The sequence below is a fragment of the Lates calcarifer genome, linkage group LG12 (genome assembly GCF_001640805.2).
Source record: "Lates calcarifer isolate ASB-BC8 linkage group LG12, TLL_Latcal_v3, whole genome shotgun sequence".
NCBI classification, from domain to species: domain Eukaryota; kingdom Metazoa; phylum Chordata; class Actinopteri; family Centropomidae; genus Lates; species Lates calcarifer.
The window spans coordinates 19712280-19727708 of NC_066844.1; the positions used below are offsets into that span (position 1 = coordinate 19712280).

General features: G+C 44.1%; 1 protein-coding gene across 1 annotated transcript in view; it reads right to left on the reverse strand.

Annotated features, from left to right (window-relative positions):
- Positions 1 to 15429, reverse strand: part of foxp4 (forkhead box P4) — a 92624-nt gene that overhangs the window by 49310 nt on the left and 27885 nt on the right. Inside the window, 1 exon segment of the mRNA XM_051074390.1 lies at positions 9416 to 9595. Within this exon segment, the coding sequence (XP_050930347.1) occupies positions 9416 to 9586 (171 nt within the window). The 5' untranslated portion in view covers positions 9587 to 9595.

Consider the following 15429-nt stretch of genomic DNA (forward strand, 5'->3'; position numbering starts at 1 on the left):
TTCACAGGGGTATATGCACAGCCATAAAAAGGAGCTGACTGAATACCCAGGACTGCTCTATATCATGACACAATTCATCATCATACACACACACACATCTTGAACACACACACACAGAATAAAATCTTCCTAAGGAGATGTTGTCAGCTTTTCTCTGTTAAGTAAAAGGAAAAGAGCAACGAGAGATAGACAATTAGGAGAGGAACTCCCTTCCTGAGACTAGAAAACCAGCTCCCGCTGTACTGTAGGCCTCATCTCAGTCCAGGCAGCTAATTGATGGCAAATAGCTCTACAGCAGTTTCCTCACACACACACACACACACACACACACACAGACACAAATACACGTCATATATTATATACACATATGCAGTTTCCCTGCGGTTTTCAACACAGCTCGTTTGGCAAGAGAGGAAGGTCTCACTCCAGACAGACCCAGCCCACAGCGGAAAACACACACATACACACATCCACAGACACACACAGTGTACCTTGTAATATTAAGCCCTCATCTTGTATAAGGTAGGACAGTTAAGTAGTTTGGTCATGCTCCTGGGAAGACAAGGCCACTTAGGTGTCAGGTCTTAGTTGGGTGACCTCCAGAGTTTAAGCTGCTTCTCCTGCCCCAACAAGAGCAACTCCTGAGAGGGGAGACTGTGCAAGGCCAGTCCATGATGAGGATAGCACTAGCCTGGCAACCAGGCCTCACATATGGAAACTGTTTAACTGTTATTATTAATAACCAAAAAAAAAAAAAAAAATCAAACTAATAACACATGCAAGACACTGCCAAGACTCAGTGCAGGAGACAGAGGGAAAACACATATATACACAAACAGAGACTGTCTGCCATGTGCACATGCATACACAGACACATACACACATAAAGACGCCTATTGGTTAAACAGAAAAACACGTTCCTAGTCAGTGGCCTGCAAAAGTATTAGTCTGCTTGCCCGCTTCGATGGAAATAAAACTCTTTCATGTTTTTGGTTCAGAGGGTTTTCACACCTGGTTGCGGCTGTGGCAATGGAGATGGACACACCCTCACACCCGCCCTTACCACACACACACACACACACACACACACACACACACACACACACACACACACAAACACCGGAAGTGGGCAAGTACAACAAAGGCTGGCTGCTGTACAAGAAGTTTAACTTCTAAACAAGCACAAAATCTTTAACTTCCCCAAATTGAAAGAAGAAGGGCTGGGGTGTGTTCTATAAAAGGAAAATGGGGAAGTGTGTGTGCGTTAGACTATGTGATTTAGTAAGAGGGTCAATCCATCCAGATGTGAACAGGCACATTTTTCAAATTCAGAATAACTCAAAGTCGAGTACAATTTTCTTTTCTTTTTCTATTCTTGTAAAGCTTTTGACAAGGTCTTACTTTTGGTAATTTGGGTAACTTTTCTATCACTAAGACTACATTTGTTTTAATAACAAGTTTGTCTGGAGACTTGGCAAAGTGGTAACTCTGCTAGACAACAAGAACAAGCAACCAGAATAATCAGACATGTTTTAGTCACCAATCACCAGTTTATCCATATTAACTAGACCATTTAATTAAGTACAAACAAAGGTAAACACAATGTTATTACCCAAACTTAATTATGGTAAGGAGATTTTGCAGCACTACTGCCTGGTTCAACCTACCATACTTAATGCAGTCATGCACACACAAAGTTTTCACCTTCATTGTCACTTCCAATAATTAGTTCACATAATAGAATTAAAATGAAGGTGAACCTTTCTGGTATTAATTATAAAGCAATGAAAACTGTGAGTAAAATGTTATCATATAAAATTGATTTTTTTTTTTAATTAGGAAAACTGTCCTTGAATGAGGATAATTTTGGAGGAGTATTTTTGGCATCTTAGTTTTAAATAAGTTGGGAGACAACAGAGAATAAACTTCTAATTAACTTTTCAAAGACACATTATTATGTGACAGTATTTGGGTGAAAGCCAGAGAGAAAAACATGTTTGTCATTTGCTGTTACACTTTTTATGATTTACCTCATAATTCCAACCCCTACGTTACTCTACCTAAAGTTTAACTGTATTTGTTTTTATTTCATATGCTCTGAGTTATGGGGAACTTCCACTAACAAGACAACAAATACATTCTGTCAATCAGGTGGAAAAAGGCCGTCACGCACAGTCCCAGAGCTCCAGAAGAAAGCAAAATGAAAGAAAGAGAGAGAGAAGAGCTACATTCCTCTCCTCCTCCCTGTTGACTCTAATCTCTCCTTTAAAATGGCTCACACAAAGAACCAGCACAGACTAGCTAATTAGCAACACTTTAGGCCTCTGCAGCTATTGTGTGCGTGGTGTGTATGTGTGTGTGTTCATTGTGTGCATCCCGGGCTCTCGACTGTTTCCAGGGTAACTACTTGCCTAGCAGCCTTGTAAGCGTTGCACATTTTGTCTTTACTCTTTACCTTTTTTCGTTCCCCTCTCGGTGTCTGTCTCTTTCTGTGAGTCCGAAGTGAGGGAATGAAGAAGTAAGGACTTTAAGAAAAGAGAGGGGACAAGGACTAAGATATGAGGTTTTTGTGTGACCTGTGTGGGTGGGTGGTTGGGGGGGGGTGTTGTAAACTAATGCTCTCTTGTTTGAGTGCCTTACTCCTAATGAACTACGAAACTGTGCATCTGAGCAGCTGTCAATTAAAAGTAATTATGGCTGTTGCTTTCTGACAGAGAAAGCAGCAGACGGTGACCAATGTGAACAGGCACCCATACACACAAACACGCAGTCACATCCCAGTGTCACTGACCAGCAATAGTAATGAGGTCATGCAGCTTTGCTCACTGACCTATGACCTCTTAAAAAGGCTTCAGTCACCATGGCGACACCTTCTGAAGACTGAGAGTCAACAGTCGACTTTTTCAACTTCTGCATGAAGAGCGTCTGTCCCGGCTCATGTGTGAGGGTGTGTGTGTGTGTGTGTGTACATGTGTGTGTGTGTTATTTACCTGACAGCGCAGCTAGGCCTACAGAGTGTAAGTGCTTCCAAACACTCCCATGGCAACCAAGCCCAACCTAACCCTTTCTTAGGGTGCCTAGGGATGTGTGTGTGTGTATAACTCAGTCTCCACAACAGAGACAGGACAAACACATACACGCGCACACACATCCTTCTTTTTCTGTTGGTATCTGTCTATTCTTGTCTCTGAGCCTCTTGACTGGTTGGGTCAACCAACCGTAACTGTGTCCATGCTTGCTGATTTGGCCCGGTGGACCATGTCTACTGTCCATCTACTCTTTATCCACAAGACTTGTAGCCCTCTGCTGTGGAACAACTTAGACAATAAACCTTACTGATAGGTGAAGTTTATATTTCAAGTCAATTCGATGTGAAAATTACAACATATCTATTAGCTACGATTTCAGAAACGTGTCTTGAGAACATTACTCTGTATTTGGATAATGAAAGAGTGTATATAGAGGTCGCAGAGCGAAATAATACAAAAGGAAAGGATTTGAAAGGACATCAGTGGTGAGAACAAAAATCTGCTCACCAACACTCACTCAGTGGATTCACCAACACTCAATGGCCTGGCTGGAAAAAGCAGTAAAAAATTTTTATGGCCGCTCATAAATACAACATCTCAGCATCTCAGAATTAGGGCTCAATGTCTGAAAAAAATGACTGAATGACGAAAATGAGGAAGGGGAGTCATGTGAAACGCATTACTGACCTAGAGACTTGTACGTGCAGGTGTGTTTGCAGCACTGTGTGTGTGTTTACATGTCTGGAATATGGGAATGTAAAAGTAAATGTAAAATCCTGATCCATAAAAGCAGTTATGAAAATGGATGAATGCCTCAAATCAAAATATTTAGCATGAAGCACCAAGTAACAGTCTTAATCGATAAATAAGGGCAAATTCATACAGAGAGATTGACAGGGCAAGAAAAAAGGCAAGAAAAAGTCAAAGAAGACAGATAAAGGGAGCTGCTGGTGCTTTTAAGACTCCTAGAGGAAGTTGGTGTTGTATAGGTCTCTTTGTATCGCCGTGGTAACAGCAGTGGGTGTTCTGTGATGCTAGGCAACCCAACTTGCCCCTCCTCTGTCTCAGCATGACCTCTGGTGACCTGTGAACTACACTGACCTCGAACATAAAGAAGAAGGCTGGGCCCAGACCTAGGGAAAGCTTTTAGGAGGTGACAGCACTCAGAGAGAGGCCTGGGACTGATTTACTGGGCTGCACACACGACAGACGGACACACACACATACACATATACATGAATAATGCACGCAGACAGACATACAGACAGACAGGAAAATGATACAACCTGTCATGCAGTCTCACAAAAATGCAAGCATAATATAATTAAATGAAATCCCGCGGCACTAACAAAAGAGAAAATGTGTCTGAAAATGTCTTTTTTTTCTTTACCACCTCCTCCTCTCCTCCAGCTACTCCTTCACCTTCGTCTCCCTCTGCACTCCTGACCTGAAAGTGAACTCTAGCAGAGAGCTGGAGGTCAAATGGGACATAACTGTCCAAGTGACCAACATTCACCTCCCATAATTTAGCAGAGGCCCAGCAGCTGAAGCTGTAGAATCACACATCTCAAAACCTCCCCACTTTCCATCCATACAGGCCATAATTACTCAGTCTAGTCAATCTAACAGGAAGCCATACATTATTAGAATCATCCAGCATCTCTCATCGTCTGTTAACACACACACACACCGACCTCATACATCTGTCCGCATAGCACTCCCGGCATCAAACCCAAATACGCGCTCTTGCACACGTCCATACACACAACACAACTATCTATCATCAGCGTTTGTGTATATCTGAGATCTGTATCAGTTCCCCCCGATCTCCAGTCATCACTGTGGCTCCTTAATTACACCCTTCATTAACTCACATCAGCTTGGTGCATGTGTATAACTGCTTGTGTGTGTGTGTGTGTATGAAAGGAGGAGAGAAACAAAAATTGTTGGTATGTGTGTGTGTGCGTGTGTGCATGAAAGAGAGCAAAAAAGGGAAGCACTGAGGAAAAAATAGAACATGACAAATGGGAGTGGGGATCGAAGCACCAAACCAATTTCTAAGACTGCCTTTTTCTCAACCAATGTTCCTTTTAGACCCTTGGGGAAGTGAGACCACCACTACAATCTGCCTCTCACTTTCTATTTGTGCGTAAGAGCGGAGTTGAGGGCAAGGGAGAGAGAAAAAGACAGAGAGAAGGAAAAAACCCTCAGTGGTTGGTTTAACCGACCGACAAGTGGCACTCTGAAGAGGAAATGGCACCTTTTTGTCACCATCCCTTTCTCTTTCTGCTCCCACCTACTTTTCCCTCCTCTCTTCCCCATCATCACCAGCCGCTACTACTGTAGCTGAAGAAGCGATTCATTGATGGTGAGGGAAAAGGAGGAGACAGAAATGGGTGAGAACAGAGGAGAGAGGGGGAGTGACGGTGCTTAAAGTGTGGACTCACATCTGCAAAAAAAGGAAAAAAAATGAGGGGGGATGAGAGACGTAAAGAAAAGGCAAGAATTAAAGACACCTGGTTCTCGTCAGAGCACCCTCCACCCAACCACACACACACACACACTTTGAGGTTTGTTAGGATTTATCCTGCTTACATTTCTCCTCTGCTATGCATCATTTCATGTCTACACCCGTGCCCGGCACCTCAACAGAGTGCCATACACTCTCTGCTGCACTCTCACTTTTCCACCTCTCCTTCCTCTCGCCCTATAACTCCGCTCTTTGTTTTCCCTCCCCTCCCTCCTCTCTCCCCTCAATGATGGGGCAGAACTGGTCTTCGCCCCCTCTTCCCTTTCTTCTCTCTCTCACTCTCTCTCTCTTCCCCTCTCTCCTGCTCTGTTCTTTTCTGGGGAGGCAGACAGGCCACATTCCACAGGGAGGCCCAGGCGCCCTTTTCTGACACGTCTCAGCATTACACCCCTCCCTATCCCCCTATTCCTCCTCTCCAGCCCTCCATCACCCCCCACCCCCCTTGTGCTGCCTCTTTACCCCTCCTTTTACCTACATTCCCTCTGGCTATATGTCCTATCTCCCCCAGTCCCTCCTATCCGCTCATCCACTTCCCCATCAGGGCCACTGACCATCTATCTATGTGTCTATCTATCTACTTATCTATCTATCTATGTATCTATCTATCTATTTATCTATCTATCTATGTATCTATGTATCTAGCTATCTATTTATCTATCTATCTATGAGAAAAAATGAGAGAGAGAGAGAGACAGAGACAGAGATAGAAAAAGAGTCAGAGAAAGATGGAGACACTGGGAGAGAGAGAGAGAAGACAGAGAGAGGCCGGTGGAAGGGTTTGACGGGGCTGGAGATGGCTGTGATTTCTCTCAGGTTCCCAAGGGGCCCAAGGAAAAGACGGCTTTGTGTTCTGACAACACTGCGCTGTCAGGAGTTCTATGTGTGTTTGTCTCTGTGTGTGTGTGTGTGTGTGTCTCTGTGTGTCTTTTCTGCTCCAGTGCGCACTGGCATGGTGTTTAAGCACCAACACTAGTCTGCACTACACCTTCAGGTGAGAGACTCAAGCGTGGAGGAGAAAGGAACAAGAGGAGGAGGAGGAGGAAGTATATCCAAGACTTTCAGGTTGAGGCAAGGGCCACATAGTGCTGCCACACTAAAACTCCACAAAATCAAGTGTGACGGAAGGGCCGAAAATGTGAGGAACAATATGAGGTAGATGTGATTGAAAAAATAACAAGTCTGGTACAAATCCTGTCCTGTTTTAATTAACAAGTGGACACGACTGAAGAAATAACACCTCTGCTCTACTAAATGTATCATGTTTTGATTTTGTTTTCAAGGCCTTGAATTCAAGATGGATAAGAGTGAGATAAAAGAAGTGAATGAGAAAAAAAAATCTCAGCTGGTTGTGGTATCAGAGCAGCCACTCAACAGTGCTCACTGGCACAGAACCCCCATCTCATCCACAGGGTGAGGGAGAAGGTGGTGCAGGGGGATAGAGAGGTGTATGAGGGCAACCAAAAGCTGGTAATACAGAGCAGAAATGACAGGGACACACACACACACACACATACACATAGACATACACAAAAATATAACTAACCTACTTTCAACATGGGGATGTAAAGAAGGGAAAAAAATACGATAATAGCCATTCACAGTCGACTGTATCGACAGACTCAAAATTTCAGGTTTATGAAGTATAAACTCAAAATTTTGCCTATCTCCATTCCTGTATCTGTCAGTGTGTGTGTGTGTTAGCTGTGGGAAAAGGGCACCATGATGTTGATGATTCTTATACACTACATAGTTATCTATGTATCATAAAACTGCAGGAAAAATTACATCCAGAAAATTACTAAAATATGACCCTATAAAAGGTGCAAAAATGTTAATACATGACGCAAAAATTACATGTGTGAGTCAACACTCAAATGTAAAGTAAAACAACCATAACCTAGAAAAGGCTGTACAGTTCCAGAAATATATTCATAGTACAGGAAGGACACACATCTGCCGCATGACAAGTCAAATCTTTTCAATCTGTGCAAATTGAGTTTAGCAGAGGGCTTTAAATAGGGAATTACTACAATAAATTACTGTGTATTTACTGCTATATGTGTGGATGTAACAGTTTTTGTGGGGAAGGGTTGGGATCTGGAGGAAAGGTTGTGCTTGTCTTTCATGGTCCACAGCGGATAGAAGGAAAAAGAAGTACAGTGAGAGAGAGGAAGAGAAAAAGATGGAAAGAGAGAGGGAGGTATGTTTGTGGTTGGTAACCCGCTCAAGGGAGGAAATACCAGCGTGCGCACACATACACACACATACACACACACAGGTGCAAAAACATAGAGAGCAGAGACACGTCCGAGAGAATAAAGACCTGCTTTGTATGAGCTACAGGTTTAGTGTTTATATGTGTGCATTTGTGCACGGCCGTGTGTGTGTGTGTGTGTGTGTGTCCTCGACTGAAGGTTGCTGAGGAAGCAGGGTGAGGATGCAGTCAGGGGAAGGAGGAGGGAGAGCAGGACAGGAGTGAAGGGCCTTGAGTGTTCTTCATTCACCTAAGGCTCCATCATTATAATTAGGGGGAATAATTTTAGCAGCAGGGAGGAAACCCTGATTTTTGTTCCCTCTGGGTTACCTCAACTAGAAAATCAGCTGGTGTCGGCGAGCCCAGAACTCACACTGACCCTCTGTGATGGGCGGATATGACAAACACACACGCACACAGAATGAGGGAGAGAGAGAGTGTTATAAATATTGCCTACATGCTTATAAAGCAAGTACATAAATAAGAGAGTTTCTTCTCTCTTAATCTCTTCATCAATTGCAGCAAAATGCCACAAGAGTGACTGAAAAATATGAATCAGCTGAGAGAGTTTCCATCATTAGATGACAACACTCAGTGGACATTCTTGTGCGGTTATGGACAAATGACTAATGTAGAGACCTGTGGTTGAAAAAACATCTTAAAATGCTGTGTCTGTGCGTGTGTGTGTGTGTGTACTATGTGCGAAGGCCTGGGTCCTTCAGAGAGCAATCAGAGAAGAGCTGTGTGGATTTTTGGGGGAATGAGAAATAAAAATGTAGAATTTCATCCAAGACGTTCCGGGAAGTTTGGAAATTCCATTTGACACAGTGGCCAGTGTGTGTGTGTGAGTGTGTGTGTATGAAGGGATGGGGGTGTGTGTTTGGAAGGGGGAACTGACGCACAGGCGGCAAGATAAATAGCGTTACTGGAGACACTACATGCTGACGTGTCAAACACACACAAACATTACTTGATGGATCAGTGAAAAAATAAAACAGAAAGACTTCTCTCACACAACTGTTGACACACATACACACACACACACTCCCAGAGCATCTGAATCTTATATGAAGTGTGTGTTTGTATGCTCTTGTGAGAATATGTGAGTATACCATATGTGTGATCCACAGGACAAAATGTCTTCTCTCACCTAGGCAGAGCTTAACAGCAATTTTTTCTCAGCCAGTAACATGTAATAATATACCAGTGGGAACCACGTGTGTATGAATTATTATGGTGAACTTTGTCCCAGTGGAATTAGTTGGCACATTATGAACGGTGGATAATTAAAGCACCAACTAGCCAACCTGTCAGAGCTTTTCACCGTTCACACATGTGAGGCTGACAATTACCAGAGTCTGGCTGACTATGTGTTGTCACATCTGTACATTATGTAATGGCCTGGTGTGTACATGCTGTTCTAGACAATGTACTGTACATACTGTATGTACCTGAGTTGCACAAGGAGCAGGTGTTGCAAAACAAGTCTCAAAAGCACATATATACAGGTGGATATGTAAACAAAATGTCAAATGCATGTGCATGCGCGCGCACGCACACACACACACACACACACACACACACACACACACACACACACACCTGTTGTTGCTGCAGGTGCAGTAAGTCGACTGGGCTGATCTCTCCGTTGGTGTCTCCGTTAGACCCGCCCTCTCTACCTCCCCCTCCATCTGACTGGCTGCTGAGGCTGCTGACTCCGTTCTGGTTGGACGGTGTCGTTCGAATGGTCTCAGAGGCTGATTCCACCATCATCACTGGCACCTGAGGAGTGGAGAGGTGGGAGGAGGGAGCGGGGGTGGGAGCAGGGGTGGAGGAGCAAGACAACACAGTGATTGAACAAAAGTGACCTGGGCAGTTTGAGCAGGAAAGCCTGCTCCCATCTGAGTGAACAAACAAGGCAGGAAACTAAAGTAAACACACGCTGAGATAGAGAAGAGAACTGTGTGTGATTGTGTGCACTAGCGTGTGCATGTGTAAAAGGAAAAGGTCTTTTGGTCATGAGCCATCTACAAACAAACATGCCCAAGTGGCCACAAAGCAACACCTCAAGCAGACACTTTTTTGTCTGCATGTAAATGTGTGTCTAGGAGCGTATCCATAGATTTGGATCAGACGTGCAGCAAATCTAAACTGACAACGCAGTTAATACTCTGCTATATAGTTAAATAACACACACATTTCTCCAATAATCAGAGGTGGCATGCGTGCGCTGTGTGTGAGCCATGAGCAGGTTGGTCTTTGAGGAAGATCTGTTTGATGCACCTTCATAGGACCTCTCTAATTAGAGCGTGTTCCCTCCACAAAACCCGACAAAACGAGTCGTTCCTGGATGTGTTGTTGTTTTTGAGAAACAACGCCTCGCAAACACACAGGCACATTTGCCATCGTTAGGAGCCCGAGCGTGGGAGAGAGGAGACACAGAGACACACACATACGCGTGCAGAACACACACAAGGCGGCTAATACAAAACAAAACAAACCTTCACACAAGCACGCAGGCTGTGAGCTCCTAATGACAAGCTCAATCTCGTCTTTCTGCCTCATCCAGTTTTAGAAATTAACACACACAAGCGCATAGTTTTAAAGGGGAAAGTTCTACTGCTTTTATTTCAGCAACCCGGAGTGGGTACACAAAACGCCATCGAGGCATTCTACCCTCTGTCTGTGTGCGACTGTGTGTGTTTGTGTGTGTCTGTGTGCGTGTGTTTTTCAGAGGCGTACAACCCATGCCTTCTGGGGAAACAATAAAAGGCATTTCATGGGAGAATCTAACTTTTCTTTTCCTCTGAGGCAAGAGCAGGTGAACCTCTCTCTCTCTCTCTCTCTGTGTGTGTGTGTGTGTGTGTGTGTGTGTGTGCATAGTTTTTTTTCTCTCTCTGACAGCAGGTGAGGGTGAGAGTGAGCGCTGGTGGCTTTGTTAATGGAATGTTGCCAGATGCTTGCTGTGGGACAGGGACCTGAAAATGTGCTTGTGAGTGTGTGTGTGTGGTGCAGAGGGGAGGATGATGGGGGTGGACAGAAGTGCATGCAGGTGGATGGTTAGGGAGTGTGCTAGATAAAGGGCCCGTTCATCGAAATTACAAAAAAATATATTTTCTCACTCAACACAAGTGGCACGTAGCTGTGCAGATAGTTTGGTTTTATTTTCCGGTTAGGGTTAGGGTTAGGGTACCTGATACGTGATGGAGATGAGTTGACAAAAAACAGGAATTTGTCCTTTCATACACAGACACAGACACAGACACACACACAGACACACACACACACACACACACACACACACACACACACAAAAGCCAGTTACTTTGAAATCAATGAGGTCTATGGCTTACCCTAAGAAATTTATAAATTTCTTTCTGGAAAGACAATTTTGTCATTTTTCAGTGTTCCAAAATTCCATTCACAGTCATGTGGGATAGGAAAATTACTCAAGGCCTGAGCACATAAAACAACAACAAAAAAAAAAGTAGTGAGAAATTGTAATTTTTTGTTTTCTACAGAGATGTAGTGCCAAGTCCAACTGCTGTGTCCAAGGTCAAAAACCTAATCTCAACTTGTAAACCAACATGGATGAGAAATCCTTTAAGTACTTGTCTATGACAACTGGGCATTACCATCTGCTGAATAAGATCTTGTGACATGTTGCAAAACCCCATATCAGCTACTCTTAGACCTTGTGGTTTCATAGGTATGAACTAAACCCTCAGAAGTACCAGGTGCTTATGGACAGATTTCACCAGTTCAATACTTGAAAAATACAAATCACACTGCAGTGCTTTTACTCCGCACTGACTCCCCTGTCTCTCCTCCTGGCACCCATCTGCCTGTGAAGTTAAGACTAAGAAGCAGAGCGTTATTGTGACGTTTAAAGCTAGTCACTTAATCTCCAACCCTCACTCCTCTTCCCAACACTCTCTCCCCCTTCTTTATTCTCTCTCCCTCCATCTCTTCCCGCCCCCGTCCAGACCCCTGCTAGGTCAAACTGCTCCCTGAGGTAATATTATGAAGCAAGGCATAGTGCTGAGTGATCAACAGATCCCGCCGCACAGTCCACTGACTTTGCACTGCAGTAGAAACTCCTCACATCATCACACGTCTCACTAAGCATGAATCACCGGCCTGCTACCTAACCTACACTATACTGCGCTGTGCTGTAATGTACTGTACACCCATCTGCTTCTTACTCTTCCTCATTGACCTTATTAGCAATGAGGGGGAGAGAGATAAAGACAGACAGAGAGACAGAGCTTGCAGGTGGACAGGGACCTAATGGGAAAGTGGGGAGTGTGTAAAGACGTGAGCGCCTGCCCTCTCTTTCACACACACACACAGACACACAGGCAGTGTGGTATGCTCCTCTAAAGGGTGTGTACTCTGTCATATCCTGTAATGGGTGTATATAAGCTGGTGTAATGGAGGTCGGGAAAAAGGCAGGGGCATAAATCTACCCTGAAGTCTCTGATTAGGGCTATGATACAGACACACACACACACACACACTGCTTTAAGTTTAAGTGTTTCTGGTAGCGAAGAGGAGCTGCCTGTGCAGAGGCCTGCCTGAACCCGCTACTCGCTCTTTCTGTGTGTCTCTTTCTCGCTCTCTCGATCTCTCTACATGCTCAGACCCCCTCCAGCTGAACCCCTGACCTGAGAGAGTGTGGGGAGAGACATTCCCACTACCCCGAGGGGACCGAGCGAGGGAGGGAGGAGCGCAGATCAGAGAGATAAAGAATGTGTTTGGAGGAGAGGGAAATAAAAGGCCTCCTTTGCCTTTTAATTGGGATGGAGAAGACAAGAAGGGAAATGGGACTCAACATGTTTCTGATGACTCGTATACACGTGAGTGTGAGTGTGTGTGTGTGTGTGTGTTTGTCTAAAAGGCTGACACCTACCTTTGAACTGTAATGGATTAGCTCACAGCAAACGCTAGGTGCATGTGTTTATGTGTGTGTCTGGTGTGATTGATGAGCAGAGAGGAGCTGGGGATGAGTCCTGTTTCAACATGTAGCTTGTTCAGATGTTCTCGAAAATTTAGCACTAATAATAATCAGAACTCAACTCTCCTTCTGTTCCTTCCCACTGCTCTGCTTGTGTGTGTGTGTGTGTGTGTGTGTGTGTGTGTGTGTGTGTGTGGAGTTCAAACAAGCCGAGCCAAATGCCCAGTGAGCTGGCTCACCGCGGCTGACTCTCAGGCTTTGTTGGAGGGATTGGCTCTGTCAGATTCCTCCTGGTCACCGCTCATCAGAACCATAAAGCCGGACCAGTTTCACTTTCTGTGAATGTGTGTGTTTGTCTGTGCGAGTGAGAGAGTTGTGTACAGTGTGTATTTATGTGTACATCTGTGTTTACAGCAGCTTAGTGAGATAATAAGTCTTTATCATGTTATGCCTCATGTGGGAATATTTCCAGCAGTCCCAGAACGCCTGTTCTGTTTCCTCCGTCTTGCATCAGCTCACAGGAACGCTGCTTATTAGGCAAAGAACTGAGGGAATAAGGGTGGGAGGGAAAGTGAGGGGAGGAGGGAGAGAGAGGGAGGGGGTAAGGGAAAAAATTGTCTGTACCAGTATCTACACTCCATCATCTATCTACTTTCATCTGACTCTTGAATTATGTCTTTCTCCTACTCTCGGCTTGCTGTCTTTCTCCCTCTGGTTATGCCTGGTAACTAGTGGCAGGTTCAACCCTGGAAAACATTAAAGTTTTCACCCAGAAATAGAATCCACATATGTTATTTCTATAATCTTTGATAGTTCAATCAATATTTGTGAGCAAGGGAGTCACTCTTCCTGAGACAGAAATCAGAGGACTTGGAAGCTCTAAGCTGTTTTGTAATCAGGAAACAGAATTTGGAGGAGCCTCTATTGACAATGAGTGGCTGTGTGGATTCATAAAATATTTGGTTTGGCTATTACACCCCAATGGGGCTTTATTTCACTGTAATTGACAGTCACGAACTAAAAAACACACATGAAAAAAATTACCCTGGCTGCTGTCATTGTGTCCACAAAATGGTTTGTCTCTTAAAAGCATCACAAAGGGTCTTCGCTCTTTCATTTCTGTGCTTTGACAGGGACATGAGCACTGACATACACAGACAGATCATAATTTAGTAAACACCTACACACCCATATTCTCACACTCTCGCCCAGCAAGCTGGCACAGACATCACCGCTAAATAAACTCTGACACCAGCCCCGAGGGAATCTGCTTAAACCCCAAACCCCAGAACAAACCCAACTATCAGGTCTGGGCTCATATGTCTCCATTAATCACTTCTTAGGTTCACGTATGGGAGAGGCAACTAGGAACACTAAGCACAGTGAAGTTCAAAAAAAAATAAAATGAAGTAAAATAAAATGGTCTGTCTGGTACAGTGAGGCAGTTTGCAGGGTTGTGTGTACAAACGGAAAAAATAAGTAAACATGGGCTGTATTATTAATGTAACAGCAATGATACTGCTGAAATAATGGTGGTCGCAGCGGTGCTCTGGTATAATCATAGTTACAGGGAGTTTCCACCACAGCCCTGCACCTCCTATATATCCTGCAACTAAAGCACCTTCCCCTTTACATTTTCATGAGGCAGATATCTAACTATATAAGGTTACTTTGTGCATGTCAAGATATGTTGATTCTAAGAACAGAGTCACCCTAAATGCAATTAAATGAATTGCTGCTGCATCACTTGTAGTAAGCTGTTGCACAAATTTTTCCTGTGTGTTTTTCTTTCTATTTTTCAATTTGCTAATTGAGATATGCATTTTTACTAGCTCCCTCCTAAGACTTGAGATGGCATATTTTTGACAGTGAATTGCCAAGAAAATTGATGCATTTAATTTAATTAAATTTGAAGCCTTGGATGTTTGTGTTAAACATAAATATATTTTAAAAATATCTGTGATCTAGGCCTAAAACATAAATGTACTAACAACCATAGCCTTGCGCAATATTCTTTACTCTCCTGACTCTTAAAGAATGACAGAAGACAAAAGGAGAGGAAGAGAGATAGGAGGGATATCTGCGTGGCATTTCTGAGCTGACGTGTATTAGCTTCAATAAAAGAGAATGAGGTCAGAGGAAAGCTGAAGAAATAACACACACACACATACATATTCTCACAAGAGGCGAGCGCACACACATAAAAACATACTGCACAAATTCTTTTTCCATCACTTCCCTGTCCAAGTTTGGTTGTTTCCTCAGCAGCTGGCCATTGCTATGCACTAGCCAGATTTGCAGCAGGATACAAGAACCAGAGCAGCCAGGTAGTCCTCCACGCTCAGCTAAAGCTAGCAGCTAACAGCACTGCTCCAGGCTACTCTGGCTGCCAGCCAGCGCTAACAGGTTGGCTAACAGCAAAGGGCTAATGCTAGATGTCTGCGGCTGCCCTGGCCCTGCTCCAGTGCTAACAGGTGAACTCCATTATCCCGCAGACAGATAGTCAGTCAGATGTGGGCCAATATCTACTACTGGCTGGCCTGCTTCAAAGAGCATCATCAACCCAGAGAGTGAAGTTAGCAGCGCAGGCCTATAGTCTGACCTCCAGTGTGTAGTGCAGCTGGCTAATGAAGAGGCTAGTGCTTGTTGTTGGGGAGTG